The sequence below is a fragment of the Alosa alosa genome, chromosome 15, assembly GCF_017589495.1.
Source record: "Alosa alosa isolate M-15738 ecotype Scorff River chromosome 15, AALO_Geno_1.1, whole genome shotgun sequence".
Classification (NCBI taxonomy): domain Eukaryota; kingdom Metazoa; phylum Chordata; class Actinopteri; order Clupeiformes; family Clupeidae; genus Alosa; species Alosa alosa.
The window spans coordinates 29065081-29085044 of NC_063203.1; the positions used below are offsets into that span (position 1 = coordinate 29065081).

At 45.6% G+C, this 19964-nt stretch overlaps 1 protein-coding gene across 2 annotated transcripts; it reads right to left on the reverse strand.

Moving 5' to 3' along the window:
- Nucleotides 1-243: 243 nt before the first annotated feature.
- nmd3 (NMD3 ribosome export adaptor) lies at nt 244-19418 on the reverse strand. 2 transcript variants are annotated; one of them, XM_048265250.1, is made up of 16 exons: nt 19315-19418; nt 18977-19033; nt 18188-18322; nt 17676-17772; nt 17124-17204; nt 15705-15833; nt 11367-11457; nt 10232-10310; nt 9820-9916; nt 7990-8107; nt 4891-5036; nt 4258-4370; nt 3712-3784; nt 3082-3188; nt 1712-1782; nt 244-689 (listed from the first exon to the last, which is right to left on the reverse strand). In XM_048265250.1, the coding sequence occupies exons 2-16, from the start codon at nt 19018-19020 to the stop codon at nt 556-558; spliced, it is 1515 nt and encodes a 504-aa protein (XP_048121207.1). In that variant the 5' UTR covers nt 19021-19033; nt 19315-19418; the 3' UTR covers nt 244-555. The 2 variants fall into 2 exon arrangements, with proteins under 2 accessions (XP_048121207.1, XP_048121208.1); XM_048265251.1 differs by lacking the exon at nt 19315-19418 and adding an exon at nt 19121-19223.
- Nucleotides 19419-19964: the final 546 nt, after the last annotated feature.

Genomic DNA, 19964 nt, shown 5'->3' on the forward strand with positions numbered 1-19964 from the left:
TATCTGGGGTGGTAAACGCCACGCAACTGACACGCAGGCAGTCTGCAGGAGCACTTTTACCAATCTGTGCCGCCCGGGCTCCCCCAGTCAGCGAGTCCTGGAGGAAGCTCCACAAGGAAGGGCTGGTCTGGTCTGGGATCATTTACGCGTGTGTGTGTGTGTGTGACTCTAAAATGGATGATTTGCTCACTGGAAAATATAGACTTCAATTTACAAAGTGAAAAATTACTAGACGAACACTAATAGAGATTATCATATTTTATTGTGTGATTTGTCAAAATGGTTATTCAGCAAAGCACTCACACACCAACTCTGCTAGTGTTTTGCCTGACATCAGGCAATGAGATTGTTATATTTGAACATCCTTTGAATGGATGTATATTGAATGCACAGGAGCCAACCATGTGTCGCTGCATTATGTTAGCATAACAACCACTCCACACAGAATTTTATGATAGGCCTGCAAGTCCTGGGCTGCCAGGAGTGGTCCAAAAGTCAGAGAGATCAGGCCAGGCCAGAGTAATCGATTGCCGATAGGCGCTACGGCAGGCATTTTCACTCGGTCATCATGTCGGCGCCCTCTCCACCTGTGGCATCGTTCAGGGTCAGCTCCTCCAGCATTTCGGCCAGAGAGATCCTCGGAGCGCCGTCGTCATCCGTGTCGCTCTCCACTGGGATCTTGTTTGCGTCTGCAACACAAAGAGTTCCCCATGTCAGCTCCATCTCTATACAGAATATACTAGGGCTGTGCAATTATTTTGCTACATTCAGTTTCATAACAATGCTAATTGCGTTGCGTGTGTTATCTTTTTAAAATGTATGTTTTTCTGTTGGATCATATTTAAAATTCAATTTAAAAGTAAAACGTTTTGAAAGTGAATGAGTTCCAAAATCACCAAGTAATCGTGTTTAATAATCGTGATCTCAATATTACACAACATAATAATAATGATTTACTAGTGCCATTATCGAGCAGCCCAAGAATATATTCATCTCTACAGACTTCAGTCAATCTGGGTTTATTTGTATAATGGCTGACTAATTCAATATTGGTGACCAATACTGCATTCAGAGGTGAAGTGATTATAACTGGTACACATGAAGTGGATGAATGATCAAGTTGGATTCAGTTAAGAGAGAGATGATCTAAACTTTGGCTATGCTTGAATTCACCTTCTGTTACAAATAAAACTCTGATGAAACTCTACATAAGTTCTGAAGGAGTTACTTCTATGTTGTCTGAAGAGATTTGTCACAGCAAAATATCTCTGCCCTACCTCTGAACATTTGAGTGTCTCAAAAAAAAAAAAAAAAAAAAAAAAGTTCCTATTACAAATGCTTTGGTTATTTTTTCTACTATAAACTTGACTGCACAGGTAGGGGAAAACGCAGGTGAATTAGCTGCACAGGTATAGTAGGGGGAAACGCAGGTGACTTGGCGTTCATAACATTCACTTACTCACTACATAGTGCACTGTATAGTGAATAACTACCATAGTTATATACATACATTTATTTATTTATATATATATATATATATATTTATTTATTTTTTTTTTATCATTATTTGTAGTATGTGTGTGTATATGTATATAGTGAATAACTACCATAGAGTTATTCACAAGTCATTCATTACATAGTTATTCTCTGGCACTGTATTTAGTTTTGGATTCAACCGAAATCCTCTTTGGTTTCCCATGATTCCACTCACCTCTGAAGATGTTGACGTTCTTCCTCAGAGCTTCGTCCTCCTCCAGATCCTCCAGGAAGTCCTCGTATTGCCTGGAGTAGGAGAGGGAGACACACATCTGCTCCTTGAACTGCACAACTAACTCACACTTTCATTCGTAACTTCATTCATAGGTATCGTAGCTACCACACGCACACACTTTGGACTAATTTGGATATCTACATGTCCCTGTCCATTCTTACCTCGTCATCCGAGGCCACGCCCTTTCTGTCTCTGTTCTCTCACACACACACACACAGTCGCTCCATCCTCACCTCTAGTCATCCAAGGCTAGTGCTGGGCGCTATGACCAAAAATGTATATCACGGTATTTTTCAAAATTCTAACGGTTTCACAGTATATGACGGTATTTTTTTTCCATGCATAATCAGATGTTCAGCATTTTCTACAGGTTGAGAGAGGAATTGCTGCAGTAGATTGACTAAGGATGGTCTATTTTACTGTCATGATGTAGAATAACTCCACACTAGTGGTAATGCAGGTTTGCATGGCCCCAGAAATTGATGCTGTTTACAAAGACCCACTCATGATTCTAATGAAGTGAGGAATCCGAATGCAAAGACAATTGCAGTCAAAATACAGAACTTTTACTGCCCAAATTTCAAACATCTTGTGTAAAACCAATACAAAAAGTAGTGCAACTTGCAATAATTATACTTTGAAAATAAAATGATACAATTGTAGATGTCTTGTTAGTCTGCCATGAGCTTCGGTTCACTAGGCAAAACATTACAAAAAAGTTTGTTTTGGTGCACTGATGACAGTCAGGATAATTTCTACCTAGCCAGCTAGTATTGCTCAGTGCATGTCTATAACACGCTTTACTTGCTACCTGAATAATTTCAGCAAATATTCTTAAGGTGAGATTAATGATAAGATCATTGAACTTCACTGTGTTCGGTGGGTTGCTAAATAACAACATCGCCTACTAGCCAGCTAGTTACAGCTGTTGAACAAACTTAACAGAATTTTCGTGACGGTAAATCCCTTTCAATGCAGTATCCCTTAATGCGTTTTTCCTTAACTAAAGAAACAATTTAAGGTATTCTGTGCAACACCCTTAAATAAACCCCTTACCTAAGGAGAAAGTAAGCCTTAAGGGTGCTTAGTGTTTACCCTCCGTGCGTGCGTGCGTAAAAAAGTCCCGTCTGAAACACTGTCGTGCAGCGCAGTGTTCCAAATGTTGTGTAATCAAATACACCGGTATGGCGGTATATTAAAAATTCGTATCATAACGAAAATATACACCGGTATACCTTCTCTCTCTCTGTCCTCTCACACACACACACACAGTCGCTCCATCCTCACACACACACACACTCCATCCTCACCTCTCGTCATCCGAGGCCATGCCTTCTCTGTCTCTTTCCAGCTCCTTCAACTTCCAGTTCCTGCGCTTCACCCTCTTCATGCGGTCGTAGCTCTTTTTGACGAGAACCTAGACACACACACACAAACACACACACACACCTCTTAAGCAGTTCTACATGGACCAGACAGGAGTCTTTATCCACATACTAAGCAAAGGTGGAGCGATATCAAAAAAGGTAGGAGACTATCGTTGCCTGGTTTGCACATCAGCAAAAAGCACAGCTTCGCACAAGCACTCTGACAAACTAAATAGACTGAGTGGAGCCTGCTCCTATTCTTTTACTAAGTCACAGCTTCAATCAGTCTCTGCAGTTTGTCAGAGTGCTGGAGCAAAGTCTGCTCCTACTCTTGTATTTAATGACATTTAAATTAGACCATTTTCTGCACTCAGTCACCAGTCTGAATCTATCGCATGAAGCTATGGATGGAGACCTACGTCTTTACGTGTTTTCATTTCAAGTTCAACGTAAGACAACAGTATGAAGAGTGGGATGCAATACCACTGTTGATGAGCTGCTATTACAATGGCAGGTGGAATGATTGGAAACCCAGCTCAGCTACGCCAGGAGAGTCTGAGGAGAGGAGCTTACCACATCAGGGACATGTTGGGGGTTCATCTTGTTCAGGTGCTCATCATTGACGTTGGAATTTGCAAAATCAAAACTATTAGGAGAAGAATGGCAATAAACCAACGTTACATACAAACAGTGGCGAGTGCAAGAAAATTAACAATAGTGAGCAACAACACTAGATTCATATTGCTGAATGAAAAACAGTTAAAATGTCCTGTGAAACCTAAAAGCACTAATGTCTTACTATGAGTCCTAGCAGCCACACAGTCTCTTAGCATCACCCCCACCCCACACACACAGTATCTTACCCCATCAGCTCCACCCCACCCCCCCCCCCACACACACACACACACTTCTCTTACCCAATCAACCCCCACCCACCCCACACACACAGTCTCTTACCCCATCACCCCCCACACACACACAGTCTCTTACCCAATCACCCCACCCCACACACACACACACACACACAGTCTCTTACCCCATCAACCCCCCACCCCCACACACACACAGTCTCTTACCCCATCAACCCCCCCCCCCCACACACACACACACTTCTCTTACCCCAACACCAGGTCTCCAATGTTGAGCAGGTGTCCCATATAGGTGCGGCAGAAGTACTGCTGGCTGGTGTTCATCTCAGACACTTTCTGCACCCACACCTCAGCCAGAACATGCTGTCAAATCACACACACACACACACACACACACACACACACACACACACACACACACACACACACACACACACACACACACACACACACACACACACACACACACACACACACACAGTTTAGGATTAATGACTGCTGTACGTGACAACCCTTCCTAGAAGACTAAAAACACAGCAAGGACACAAATGTGGCTGAAGCGAACAGAGGCGACGTTCCATTCTGTTCAGCTTTTCCAAGATGCTGAGTGAGGCCTCATGGAATCCCACAAGAATGTTTTCAAATGAAAAACAGACCCAACTGTCTGATTACAAAGAAAAGCAATCAGAAGCAGGGAGGTGTTTACAGGTCAACCTCCTCATCAGGAAATAACATCTGACCCCCATCAGTCACAAAAGCCTCAAGACATGAAAACTAGCCATCCCACTAGACATGGTCTGTCGTGTTGAATCATAGCCATCCATCCTCTCACCCTATCGGATGTGAGGCCTGCTCCCGCCCCCCTGCTCTTTATTCCTCTCACCTTATTGGATGTGAGGCCTGCTCCCGCCCCCAGTTTCTGGTCTCTAATGATATCCATCTCCATGACGATAAACTCCTCCAGCTGTTTGGGGTTGCACAGGCTGTTAAAGGGGTAGCGCCAGTACGTGTTAGCATCCACTTCAGCAACTGCAACAGAAAACGACAAAAAACACAGAACAAAAAACAAATGTTAACAATGGAGGACATCTTCAAAGCAAACTCTGAGCCTATCTACACACAAGTTCAAAATCCCTCAACAATTTGGTTTCCCTCTTGTTTATCAGTGCTGGGACAAAGTAACCCGCATTTGGATCGGCAAGCGGAACAATGGACCCATGTACGCCCACAGGGACCCAGGTTCCAATCAGACCTGCGGTTATTTCCCGATCCCACCCCACCTCTCTCTCCCACTCACTTCCTGCCTCTGTTCCCTGCCCTAGCCAAGTGATGGCAAAAGGCTCCAAGAAACATACTTTAAATAAATAAAATAAATAAATAAAAAACAAACAAGTGGAAACGTGTGAGCTGCAATGTCGGCCGTCTCACTGGAGCCACGTCTGAAAAACATGTTTGTTTGGCACCGCGCAATCAGGAGAGGGAATCAGAAGGAAAACAGAAGTAGCCGGCACAGTTGTGTGTGTGTGCATGTGTATGTTCGTGGTGTGTCGCGGCAAGGCGCGTGTGTGTGTGTGCATGTGTGTGCATGTGTGCGTGTGTGCATGTGTGTGTGTGTGCGTGCGTGCGTGGGCCATGTGAGCGCTGGTATGCATGGCGGACTCCAGATGCACACATGCTGAGCAGACCTGAGCCCAGGACGAGCTGCAGGTCAGGGAGAAAAGAGGGGGAAAGGATGGAGGGAGTAAAAACACATGGATTCCAGAAAAAGGAGAAGAGGAGACAAAAATTGAGATTTACAGACATGCCTGATGTGTTTAACTCTTCAGTGGCTACAGACTACAGACATGCCTGATGTGTTTAACTCTTCAGTGGCTACAGACATGCCTGATGTGTTCTGTGGCTACAGGCTACAGACATGCCTGATGTGTTCTGTGGCTACAGACATGCCTGATGTGTTCTGTGGCTACAGACATGCCTGATGTGTTCTGTGGCTACAGGCTACAGACATGCCTGATGTGTTCTGTGGCTACAGGCTACAGACATGCCTGATGTGTTCTGTGGCTACAGACATGCCTGATGTGTTCTGTGGCCAGACGCTCCGGCGATTCTTACATTACATCAACATACCACACGGACGTCAACATCTGTCAGAATCCACAGACAAACTAAACACCTGTGTTCACCTCACTCCTCTGCAGCGTATAGTTAAGGTGGCAAATGGCTTTTCCAAACAGTGTACATTTGTGGTGAAAGATGGCTGCTGATTACTGCACCACCACCCTGCACTCTTCACGAGCAGAGGAAGGACATGATCATTACTCATCCTCTGACAACAGATAACTGACACACGTGCTGGTGTACTGGTGTGTGTGTAATTTATATCTCCCATCCTGGCTTTTCCATCTTCCATTTCTCACTTTAACATTAAAGGAGAATTCCGGTGTGATATTGACCTAAAGTGTATTGAAACATGATACCGAGTGTGAGCGATGTCTCATAGCCCATCTCGGCTTCTCCCTGCACTCCAAAATCTACGCTAGTTAGCCCGATGCTACCAACAGCTTTTCAATAGTGGTGCTTCTCGCATCGGGCTAGCCATGCAAATAAATCACTGTTTTACACCCATTTACTTAGGCTCAATGTATCTCCACACTTCATTGGTAGACTTCGAGGGCCCTGACATTTAAAAGCGAGACATTGAGAACTTTGAAAAAGCACTGGTAGTTTACTTATAAGACGATTTTATACAGACAGTATCTTCAATGGTTTGGCGTTTGCAGCCATCTTAAATTTAGTCACGATAAATTTGAAAGCAACGGGTAAGAATGAACAGCTATGATAAGGATCAGATTCAAAAATAATTCAGTGGAAATGCATGGATTCCAGTTGCTGCTACTGGAAGAAACTGGAATCCATGCATTTCCACCGAATTATTTTTGGAATCTGATCCCTTATCATACCAGTTCATTCTTACCGCCGTTCTAATTTATCGCGGACTAAATTCAAGATGGCTGCAAACACTAAACTTCGTGAAGATACTGTCTGTATAAATCGCCTTGTAAGTAAAACCACCAGTGCTTTTTCAAAGTTCTCAATGTCTCGCTTTTAAATGTCAGGGCCCTCGGAAGTCTACCAATGAAGTGTGGAGATACATTGAGCCTCGTGAAATGGGTGTAAAACAGTGATTTATTTGCATGGTTAGCCCGATGTCAAGCACCACTATTGAAAAAGCTGTTGGTAGCATCGGCTAACTAGCCAGATTTTGGAGTGCAGGGACAAGCCGAGATGGACTATGAGACATAACGCTCACACTCTCGGTATCATGTTTCAATACACTTTAGGTCAATATCACACCGAATTCTCCTTTAAATGTAAAGTTGACTGGTATTGAACAAATACTTTAAGGCAAAGCCACGGGTGACGCTAGCACTCAACTCATGATCACACCTCTGTAGCTCTCAGTAGCGAGCGAAGCTGACACTTTCTACAGCGTGGGAGAGGGAGAGAGGGGGAGAGGGAGAGAGAGGGAGAGTGGGAGAGGAAGAGAGAGGGAGAGAGAGGGAGAGAGAAAGAAAGGGAGAGTGGGAGAGAGAGAGAGAAAGGGAGTGGGAGAGAGAGAGAGAGAGAAAGGGAGTGGGAGAAGGAGAGAGAGAGAGAGTGAGAGAGAGAGAGAAAGGGAGTGGGAGAAGGAGAGAGAGAAGGGAGTGGGAGAAGGAGAGAGAGAGAGAGAGAGAAAGGGAGAGTGAGGGGGAGCGTTGGCCTCGTTCAGTGTGCTCAGACAGTCCCACTGAAGATAGGAGAGGAATCTCAGCAGTCAGCACTCTGCTCTGCTCTCAGCACTCTGGGGGCAGTAGGGGGCAGTTAGGGGCAATTAGGGGGGTTAGGGGCAGTTTAGCAGCAGTACAGGGCAGGAGGGGGCGGTTAGGGGCAGTAGGGGGCAGTTAGAGGTACTTAGGGGCAGTAGGGGGCAGTGTGTACTCACTCTGTAGCGTGCTGGGGCTGATGAGGTGGATGGTGCTGGTGACGCGGGTGCACACACACACCTGGCTCATGTTGCCCAAGCTCTGTGCCAGACGCGGGGACAGGCACACCACGTTGTCCTGGAAATAACAACAACAACAACGTTGTCAACAACAACAATAATAGAGTTGAAGTCAGGGTAGGGCAGGTATCCAGCTGGACCTTATCTGACCACCACCGTGCATGTCAAGAGCCATAAATAGAGCAGATTTGGGCCAACAAGGACACCGTGAAGCCATGATGCACTCAACACAAATAACACTCCTAGAGACGTGCGTGTTCTGTGTCTTACAACACCCCTTAAGAGCGCTCTGATGAAGATGATGACCATATGCCAGTCATGGCCAGCTGTTTTAAAGAACCCTCTACATATATGAAAGGAGTGTCCTCCATGTAGCACTGACTAAATTAGTCTAGTCAATTAGTCAAAATCAAATCTAAAGATTCTACACAGGAACCGCTAACTTGATTCTCCAGAGGCGAACCATCAAGGTTGAATTGTAGAAGAGGAGAATACAAGAGTGTCATACGGTAATATCTAATCACCAGACTAAAAACTGTGCCTGCCAAACCCACAGCTCAGCAGGCGCATGCCATGGGTCAGTAGCTTATTCCGCCCTCACGGTCAATATTCTATTCATATTTAAAGGAACCATATGTAAGATTGTGGCCAAAACTGGTACTGCAATCACTTTCAAATTACTGTAGAGCGGTGTATGCCCTCCCCCTCCCCCCTGACTCGAGGTTGCCAACCTGTGGAGTGTACTACGAATCTCGATTAGTGGGTTAGCGAGGTATGTTGCGCTCAAAGCCAGGCTATGCTGTGACACGAAAATGGATCTGTTTTAGTGTCGCTATATCACCATGGTATCTTATGCGGTCAACCAAACCTGGTCGGGAGGAGGTTATGTGCTAAGTTATAGCTCAAATCGTGTAATCTACCGCCCACTGACCAATTAATTGTCTTAAAACGGTTCTCACGTAGGATTCTGTCATATATCTTACAGATGGAGCGCCTCTTACTAACATTTTGGATCTCAATGCTTTTAATAGTGCTGTGCGTGTAAATATCCCACTATGGACGTGCATTCCATACAACAACTGATGACAGTTGATTTATTTGATGTTATAGGTTAGACACAAAAAATGACCGCAGTGTAGACTAAGCTATCGCCATGAATGCGAAGTAATTGTTTTAAATAGAGGCGGTCTTCAGGCGCCTGCATGTTTCACGATTGGCCAACGCCATCCCAACACCGGTGAACGCCGCGACAGATCTGAGCTGAAAGCCTAGTTTGACAAATATATCACATAACTGCTATCGTAGTATCACTTAACGTATACCCCTGAGTCAAGGCTTTGTCAAGTCTCGATATGTCTACATAGCCTAGATATGTCTAACGTGCTTCGTAGTATACCCCACTGGATGCCAAAACACTACTGACTTTGTGATTAGTAGATAGGTGGAGGGTGGCGCATCAGGCCAAAACACAACATTACATGACAAAACACAACATCAACATCAGTGTAAGCTGCAACTTACACTTTTTAAATGGCAATATCCTGGCCGGACTACTGTTGTCAGTGATGTAAGTATTTGAAATGAACATGATTTCTTAATGTCTAGTGACATATCAGGGCCATTTTATGATTAATTGAAATACATTTCTTACATACGGTTCCTTTAACGGTCATGGAGGAGGAAAAATTCAACTCTAAAAACCAGACTGAATTTCACACGGCGTCACTATGAGTAGGGACATGAGGAAGGGCGTGGTTTTGTGGGGAGTACCTTGCAGACAGGCACAATCTCCACAGAGAATGCGCTTTTGTAGTTGTATTCATTTGTGTGCACATCATGAGAGATCAGGCGCTGGGATGCCTTTGTCCTACGAGACGAACAGGAGAGAGGAGATTTAGTCCCTTGTCAATCCCTATAATGTACATATTGCCCATAAGTTCCCCCATCAATAATACTTATAGCACAAAAGTGCACCCTCTCAGGTCTCAACGTAAACTTTTAAAAGTGGTTGCCAGCTTTGCCAGCTTGGCAACCAGACATGAGGTTTTGGTTGCCAAAGCCAACCAAATCTGGTTGCCACTTGTAACAATTTGGTAACCAAGGGCAACAGGGCCTCTGGAGCACTAAAACCACTTTCATGAACATGTCATTCCTAAGTTCTTTGAGCCTCTGAGGTCCTTACCTGCAGGGGACGGTGCACTGCAGGAAGTCCACCATCTTCTGACCATGCTGCTTGGTGCCGAAGTAGAAATCCAGCCCCTCTAAAGGAGACGAGCGCAGATGAGCATGAACACATATACACAGAAGCAGCATCCTGCATGTTGCACATCAGTTCAGTTCAGTTTATTGTCATTCAGCATGTTAGACATACAAGAGCAAAATTCACTCTCAGGGCCAGCAGTGGCAGTAATTTACTAGCCTATGATTAAAAATACTAAAAGGTTAAATATGGCATAAATAGGGTAAGAAAAGCAAAATCAATCAAAACAGTCAAAGCAGCAAGCATTTCAGGGCATCAGCAGTCCATAAAGCGCATACAGTTATAGGGAAAAGGGATGGCAGTCCTTGATGGCAGTCCTTGAGTTCACAAGCCTCACCACCGGGTAGAAACTGTGCTTTAGCCTTTTGGTCCTAGCGCTAAGGCTACACAGCTCTTGGGGGAGGGGAAGGGGTTAACAGGTTGTGTGCTGGGTGAGAGGGATCTCTCATGATGTTGGAGGCACAGCTCCTACATCTGCTGGCATAGATGTTATCCAGGGAAGGGAGACTGCAGTTTGTAATCTTTTGATCTATTCTACATCTACATCTATTCTAGATCTATTCTACAACTACCATCCTCATCTATTTCTATTTAAGTGCACCATTGTAAATAGACCCTTCCTCCTGATTTTTCAACCATGGGCTGTGTCTCCATATTCATAAATATCCATCAAAAGCTGTATAGAGGGAGGGTTTGCCTAATTGCTGTAAGATTTAAGGGAGACACTAAGAATAACAAGCTCACAAAACTTCAGACAAGCACACCACAGAAGCTGCAGTCTTTCAGATCAAACACATGATTAAAAAGATTTTGCAAGTGTGGAATTTTCCTTTTTTTGAACTAGTGGTGAAGTAGTTTATGGTTATTTACTATTATTCTGTTACATTCTATTAAGTATATAATATAGGTATTTAGGATATTTGATTTTACAATAAACTGTTCATTTTAATGTTAATGCAATGTTTGATGGCGTCATTGTAAGTTGCTTTGGGCAAAAGCGTCTGTTTAATACCATAAACATCAAATGTAAAAACAGTGGCTAAGGCCAGCCTCTTACCGTGGATCTCCTTGATGCGTAAGGTGTTCTGATGCAGATTGTGCTTTAGGATCATCTGCTCCAGGTAGTAGAAGGTCTTCTTGTGCACAGTCTGCCATTGAGGAGCACACACACACACACACACACACACACACACACACACACACACACACAGAGGCATCTCAACTCAACTCAACCTCATTCCATTCTCATTTACCATTACAACATTATTTACACAACTCAATGGGAATTCACACATATGCTTCCCATAACTAGAATGGCAGTCCTTGATGGCAGTCCTTGATGGCAGTCCTTGATGGCAGTCCTTGATGGCAGTCCTTGATGGCAGTCCTTGATGGCAGTCCTTGATGGCAGTCCTTGATGGCAGTCCTTGATGGCAGTCCTTGATGGCAGTCCTTGATGGCAGTCCTTGATGGCAGTCCTTGATGGCAGTCCTTGATGGCAGTCCTTGATGGCAGTCCTTGATGGCAGTCCTTGATGGCAGTCCTTGATGGCAGTCCTTGATGGCAGTCCTTGATGGCAGTCCTTGATGGCAGTCCTTGATGGCAGTCCTTGATGGCAGTCCTTGATGGCAGTCCTTGATGGCAGTCCTTGATGGCAGTCCTTGATGGCAGTCCTTGATGGCAGTCCTTGATGGCAGTCCTTGATGGCAGTCCTTGATGGCAGTCCTTGATGGCAGTCCTTGATGGCAGTCCTTGATGGCAGTCCTTGATGGCAGTCCTTGATGGCAGTCCTTGATGGCAGTCCTTGATGGCAGTCCTTGATGGCAGTCCTTGATGGCAGTCCTTGATGGCAGTCCTTGATGGCAGTCCTTGATGGCAGTCCTTGATGGCAGTCCTTGATGGCAGTCCTTGATGGCAGTCCTTGATGGCAGTCCTTGATGGCAGTCCTTGATGGCAGTCCTTGATGGCAGTCCTTGATGGCAGTCCTTGATGGCAGTCCTTGATGGCAGTCCTTGATGGCAGTCCTTGATGGCAGTCCTTGATGGCAGTCCTTGATGGCAGTCCTTGATGGCAGTCCTTGATGGCAGTCCTTGATGGCAGTCCTTGATGGCAGTCCTTGATGGCAGTCCTTGATGGCAGTCCTTGATGGCAGTCCTTGATGGCAGTCCTTGATGGCAGTCCTTGATGGCAGTCCTTGATGGCAGTCCTTGATGGCAGTCCTTGATGGCAGTCCTTGATGGCAGTCCTTGATGGCAGTCCTTGATGGCAGTCCTTGATGGCAGTCCTTGATGGCAGTCCTTGATGGCAGTCCTTGATGGCAGTCCTTGATGGCAGTCCTTGATGGCAGTCCTTGATGGCAGTCCTTGATGGCAGTCCTTGATGGCAGTCCTTGATGGCAGTCCTTGATGGCAGTCCTTGATGGCAGTCCTTGATGGCAGTCCTTGATGGCAGTCCTTGATGGCAGTCCTTGATGGCAGTCCTTGATGGCAGTCCTTGATGGCAGTCCTTGATGGCAGTCCTTGATGGCAGTCCTTGATGGCAGTCCTTGATGGCAGTCCTTGATGGCAGTCCTTGATGGCAGTCCTTGATGGCAGTCCTTGATGGCAGTCCTTGATGGCAGTCCTTGATGGCAGTCCTTGATGGCAGTCCTTGATGGCAGTCCTTGATGGCAGTCCTTGATGGCAGTCCTTGATGGCAGTCCTTGATGGCAGTCCTTGATGGCAGTCCTTGATGGCAGTCCTTGATGGCAGTCCTTGATGGCAGTCCTTGATGGCAGTCCTTGATGGCAGTCCTTGATGGCAGTCCTTGATGGCAGTCCTTGATGGCAGTCCTTGATGGCAGTCCTTGATGGCAGTCCTTGATGGCAGTCCTTGATGGCAGTCCTTGATGGCAGTCCTTGATGGCAGTCCTTGATGGCAGTCCTTGATGGCAGTCCTTGATGGCAGTCCTTGATGGCAGTCCTTGATGGCAGTCCTTGATGGCAGTCCTTGATGGCAGTCCTTGATGGCAGTCCTTGATGGCAGTCCTTGATGGCAGTCCTTGATGGCAGTCCTTGATGGCAGTCCTTGATGGCAGTCCTTGATGGCAGTCCTTGATGGCAGTCCTTGATGGCAGTCCTTGATGGCAGTCCTTGATGGCAGTCCTTGATGGCAGTCCTTGATGGCAGTCCTTGATGGCAGTCCTTGATGGCAGTCCTTGATGGCAGTCCTTGATGGCAGTCCTTGATGGCAGTCCTTGATGGCAGTCCTTGATGGCAGTCCTTGATGGCAGTCCTTGATGGCAGTCCTTGATGGCAGTCCTTGATGGCAGTCCTTGATGGCAGTCCTTGATGGCAGTCCTTGATGGCAGTCCTTGATGGCAGTCCTTGATGGCAGTCCTTGATGGCAGTCCTTGATGGCAGTCCTTGATGGCAGTCCTTGATGGCAGTCCTTGATGGCAGTCCTTGATGGCAGTCCTTGATGGCAGTCCTTGATGGCAGTCCTTGATGGCAGTCCTTGATGGCAGTCCTTGATGGCAGTCCTTGATGGCAGTCCTTGATGGCAGTCCTTGATGGCAGTCCTTGATGGCAGTCCTTGATGGCAGTCCTTGATGGCAGTCCTTGATGGCAGTCCTTGATGGCAGTCCTTGATGGCAGTCCTTGATGGCAGTCCTTGATGGCAGTCCTTGATGGCAGTCCTTGATGGCAGTCCTTGATGGCAGTCCTTGATGGCAGTCCTTGATGGCAGTCCTTGATGGCAGTCCTTGATGGCAGTCCTTGATGGCAGTCCTTGATGGCAGTCCTTGATGGCAGTCCTTGATGGCAGTCCTTGATGGCAGTCCTTGATGGCAGTCCTTGATGGCAGTCCTTGATGGCAGTCCTTGATGGCAGTCCTTGATGGCAGTCCTTGATGGCAGTCCTTGATGGCAGTCCTTGATGGCAGTCCTTGATGGCAGTCCTTGATGGCAGTCCTTGATGGCAGTCCTTGATGGCAGTCCTTGATGGCAGTCCTTGATGGCAGTCCTTGATGGCAGTCCTTGATGGCAGTCCTTGATGGCAGTCCTTGATGGCAGTCCTTGATGGCAGTCCTTGATGGCAGTCCTTGATGGCAGTCCTTGATGGCAGTCCTTGATGGCAGTCCTTGATGGCAGTCCTTGATGGCAGTCCTTGATGGCAGTCCTTGATGGCAGTCCTTGATGGCAGTCCTTGATGGCAGTCCTTGATGGCAGTCCTTGATGGCAGTCCTTGATGGCAGTCCTTGATGGCAGTCCTTGATGGCAGTCCTTGATGGCAGTCCTTGATGGCAGTCCTTGATGGCAGTCCTTGATGGCAGTCCTTGATGGCAGTCCTTGATGGCAGTCCTTGATGGCAGTCCTTGATGGCAGTCCTTGATGGCAGTCCTTGATGGCAGTCCTTGATGGCAGTCCTTGATGGCAGTCCTTGATGGCAGTCCTTGATGGCAGTCCTTGATGGCAGTCCTTGATGGCAGTCCTTGATGGCAGTCCTTGATGGCAGTCCTTGATGGCAGTCCTTGATGGCAGTCCTTGATGGCAGTCCTTGATGGCAGTCCTTGATGGCAGTCCTTGATGGCAGTCCTTGATGGCAGTCCTTGATGGCAGTCCTTGATGGCAGTCCTTGATGGCAGTCCTTGATGGCAGTCCTTGATGGCAGTCCTTGATGGCAGTCCTTGATGGCAGTCCTTGATGGCAGTCCTTGATGGCAGTCCTTGATGGCAGTCCTTGATGGCAGTCCTTGATGGCAGTCCTTGATGGCAGTCCTTGATGGCAGTCCTTGATGGCAGTCCTTGATGGCAGTCCTTGATGGCAGTCCTTGATGGCTTGACTTTTCTCTAAAAGAGTAACAGAAGACGGCGCTCAAATCTTTCCTTTGCAAGGACGTTTTTGCTGTTTTGCCGACAGAATACGGCAAGAGTCTAATCTACCAGTCACTGCTTGGTGAGTTCAGTTTGTCCTCAAACAGCTAGTGGTGTCAGTAGAAGTGCTATGAACTGCTTGCAATGCACAGGCCGTAAGCAACACCTCCAACCCCTAACCATCCATACAGAGCATGGAGGTTTTCCAGACACGGGCTTTAGGAAGTTTACATGTTTCCTTCACCCATAAGCAACACCAGTGTTTCCCATACATTGCCTTATTTGTGGCAGCCCACCACAATAACATTGACCACCACACAATGATTTTCCAGGTTGTACTAAATTGTGCTTAAATCTGGTTAGCATCATAACCACACTGCTCTAATTTGTTAAAAACTGTTGCATTCAAGTTAATTCTGCAAACCTACCACCACAAATAGAATTCAATTCTGTGGGAAACACTGAACACCTACAGATGCAGACATAAATCAAACACACACTTCCTCTTTAAAAGGCCTCGTGCTCGGTCCTCTCCGTCCACTCACCTTCTGTCGGACCTGCACCACGGCCTTCCAGAAGTCCTTGGCCTCCACGCGGTGGCAGTCGCTGCACATCTGGAACTGAATCACAAACTCCACCACGAACACCTGCTGCAGGATGGCTCCATTCATCACCTGCACGCATGCACACACACAGGCCGCTCAGCTTAGTTTGACCAGAGCTGCACAACACACACACACAGGCAGCTCAGTTTAGCTTGACCAGAGCTGCACAACACACACACACAGGCAGCTCAGTTTAGCTTGACCAGAGCTGCACAAGTCCAGTCAGCTTAGTTTGACTAGGGCTGCACCACACACACATCGGGGAAAATATCTAATTGTGTTTTTTCTGACATATATTACAATTGCAATTTGATTTGTGATCTACTTTTTAAAAAATGTCAAGGTTCAGTTCAATATTCCAAATTTCGTTTTAGGTTGGGCCATGCCTAGTGCATGAAAAGCGCAGTACTTCTGCTAGGTGAGCTTCACAGTCTGTCACACAAGGAAGATTAAATGAATATAAAAATAGATGTGACAAGATTAATTATTGGGACAGAGCTGCAAGCTGCATGATTAATTGCAGCCTTAGCAATCAGGTAATTGCACTGGTTCCAACTACGATTTCGATTAAAAATCGATTAATTGTGCAGCCCTATTACCTCCTATAGATTTCTACACAGTCAGATTGATCACTACTCATTTCAACAGTGAGGCAAGCCAAGTGTCAAGAAGCATTTCCACTGTTTTGGTTTCACCCTGTAGTATACCTTGGCTAGTATACAGGGCAAAATCAAAACAGTGGAAATGCTTCTTGATTCTCAAGAATGTATTTACAAATATGGACTTTTTTCGCAAGTGACTCATGAGTATTCCAATTCAGTGCAAAAATAAAGTTTTCAACATCAGGCTTCAATAATGGGTGAAAATAACAGCTACAAAGCATCACTATGAACCAAGATTAAGAAACGCGTTAGAGGCATAATAGTATGTATGTAAGTATATATACTCTTTTGATCCCTATATAAGTATAAGTATATATACACTCTATTGGTCTCTGCATTTATCCCAATCCGTGAATTAGTGAAACACTCAGCACACAGTGAACTCACAGTGAGGTGAAGCACACACTAACCTGGAGCAGTGAGCTGCCTGCTACAGCAACTTTCGGGGGGAGCAGTGAGGGGTTAGGTGCCTTGCTCAAGGGCACTTCAGCCGTGGATGTGGGCATGGGACAGCAGTGCTCAACCACTTCCCCCGCCCACATTTTTCCTACTGGGTCGGGGATCGAACCGGCAATCCTTCGGTTACAAGCCTGAAGCCCTAACCAGTAGGCCACGGCTGCCCTCAAAGGAATATCACCATGGTCCACCAACCTTACTGCCTGTTGTTTTGTTTTGTTTTGTAATGTTCTGTGCGTACCTCTTTCTGAATGGTCAGCTTCAGCTTAATCCTTTTGGAGTGGGGTTCAGTCCACAGGAAGCCGGCATCAATCAATCGCACCTAATGGAGATAGCAGCATGGGAGGGAGGATAAGGACCAGACTGGCAACACTAGGAAATATTACACTAAAATACTAACACTTCATACTAATTAATGCTACTTCATACTATATACGAAAATACTAAATAATAACTAATACCAAAACTGACTTGGAAGTCATGTCGACCTGTACAGTGTGAATGGATATTTAGCATTAATCATGAGATCTGATATAAACGTTAGTTGCACTATCTTGGCTATTGATACCAATGTGGCCTAAACAGATGGTCTGGACTGTGTGTCATCAAGTCTTGTTTGTGAACTGTAGCTGTTTAACAAGATCCAATCAAGACTGTGGGCTCCTTATCAAGAGACAACACTGCTCAGTGGAAATGTATAATGTATGGGGATGGTGGCTGACTTTGGGGGAAAAAAAACTCAAGTGAATGTGTGTACGTACTTTAGTTGTAAAAAGTGAATGTGTGTACGTACTTTGGTCATGGATGCCTTGAGCTTCTTGAGGCAGAGGGCGAGTAATTCTCTGGACTCCAAAGCACACTGCATCCATGTTGTTGGGGGCTGCAAGTACCTGTCAGACAGCACAGGGAAACAGGGAAACATGTAAGTATAAGTATATATACTCTTTTGATCCCGTGAGGGAAATTTGGTCTCTGCATTTATCCCAATCTGTGAATTAGTGAAACACACTCAGCACACAGTGAACACACAGTGAACACACAGTGAGGTGAAGCACACACTAATCCCGGTGCAGTGAGCTGCCTGCAACAACAGCGGCGCTCAGGGAGCAGTGGTTAGGTGCCTTGCTCAAGGGCACTTCAGCCGTGCCTACTGGTCGGGGTTCGAACCGGCAACCCTCCGATAACAAGTCTGAAGCGCTAACCAGTAGGCCACGGCTGCCCTTATTTAGCTCCATGACAGAGATGCACTAAAAGAAAGAGATGAAGTGTCAATGAATGACGTACATGTGTAAAACAGGAGCCTACCTTTCACACTGTTTGCAGAAGTGCACTGTGACTTGCTTGGGGATGCCTTCAGAGATGTCCACTTGCGTCCTCAGGCAGGACACACACATGTTAGCAGGGTTGGGGGGGATGGGGATGCCACACGTGCAGCAGAGGCTGGAAAATAACACAAAATTAAACGACAAGACATATTCAAGATATAGATTTTTTTTTAACTGTCTTCAACAGAAACCCACAGCGGAGGCAATGGCCATCTTCAATATAAAAATGCAAAGCAATGCCACTAGATAGGCTTTATGTAAACATAAACACATTTAACACTTTACAGTGAAGGCTAGGCTGTGTAAGAAAACCAGATTGAACACCATAAAATCATATTGATACATTCATCAATGCACATCCCTGAGCACTCCGTATGCTACTTTATGCTACTTTAAGCTAAGCTTCTTCAAGACTGCAATGTTTGTGTATCTTTTGCATCCACCAGAGTGAATCATGGTGACCAATCTCCTTGTGAATACTGTCACACACGTGAAACAGTCAATTTCGACAACTCCTTCTGTTTACGATAACGTTGATTTGTAGCAATGTCATTCATTAAAACATGCTATTGCCAGTTCGTCTAGTCATCATTACAAAGCTCGGCAAGGGGTCTCGTACATAAAACCTTACAAAGATACTTCACTAAGGAAACACAGCGATAACAGCTGTGAACCCAAGGTGCACACAATTACACAAACACAGACAAATCACAGTAAGTAGTTGGTTACAAGGGCATCAAATCGTGTGACAAGCAGAACTTCAACTTACATGTTCCCCTGACTAGAAGTAGCTGGAGCTTGAACGTACTCCATGGTGGTCAGCGACCTGTCAGGAAGTAACAGCATTAACATTAGGGTAATATTAACTAACGTTACCAAATCTTAAGTCTACATACATATCCTTAACAGTTACCATCTTAGCTGATAAACATTTGGTAGCTAACATTAGCAAACGAGCTAACTGACGTTCCTACGATTCTCTTCTTTATACTTGCTTCTTGGCAACAGTAAAGGTTACAGTGATGTAATTTAAGTTGGCTCGGAGTGATAACTATATATCAAGGCAAATTAAATAATAAAGTAAAAACAACTTAAACAGTTTCTCACGGTATTTAAACAGTCCGATGTGACAGCGTGGTTACACGTTTCCCCAGCATGTACACATGGGCGGTGCGAAGTGATGACGTAATTTACACTTCCTGGTACAAGTGGACCCCTGGATTTTGCGATAGGTGTCTCATATTGTGCCAGATACATTTTTATAGGAGTAAACCAGGGTAAACGGTCTCTCTGACTATACCTTGCGCTGAAGCAGGGATGTGGGTAGTCTGCAAAATAATAACATATATTAATGGGTAGTAGGTTTTCTGCTCTGTTGATGGTCTACTAAATGTCAAATTAAAAGCAAGTCCACGATTGGTTTTAGGCTATATTTTGCCATTGACAGTGACAATGTGTTTTTGCTTCGCCCCCAGTGTCTTTCAGTCTAGTCTGAGCTCCACATCTCAGCATCTTCTAACAGCGAGAAGCCCAAGCTCATGATAGACTAGGCTAGGCCTACTGTCAGTGCCAGGTAGTCTATTTTCATGATATGCACCACAGCTGTTAAGCCCACGGTTGCACCTGACTTTGGGGTCGGGTAGTTGACGTCACACATTTAGAAAAGAGTAGTGCTATATGTCAATAGGTTAAATAATGTTAGTATTGTATTGCTAGGTTAAGCTCTTTACTGCAGCTGATTGTTGCAATTGAACATG

What these genes read in the sequence shown, in the direction of transcription:
- nmd3 (XM_048265250.1), bottom strand. Translation starts at nt 19,020, where the DNA reads ATGGAGTACGTTCAAGCTCCAGCTACTTCTAGTCAGGGGAACAT. An exon ending in ATGGCCTCGGATGACGAGAG is followed by an intron (nt 1,783 to 3,081) that starts GTGAGGATGGAG and finishes CTCCTACTCCAG; the next exon opens with GCAATACGAGGACTTCCTGG. An exon ending in GAACGTCAACATCTTCAGAG is followed by an intron (nt 690 to 1,711) that starts GTGAGTGGAATC and finishes TTTGTGTTGCAG; the next exon opens with ACGCAAACAAGATCCCAGTG.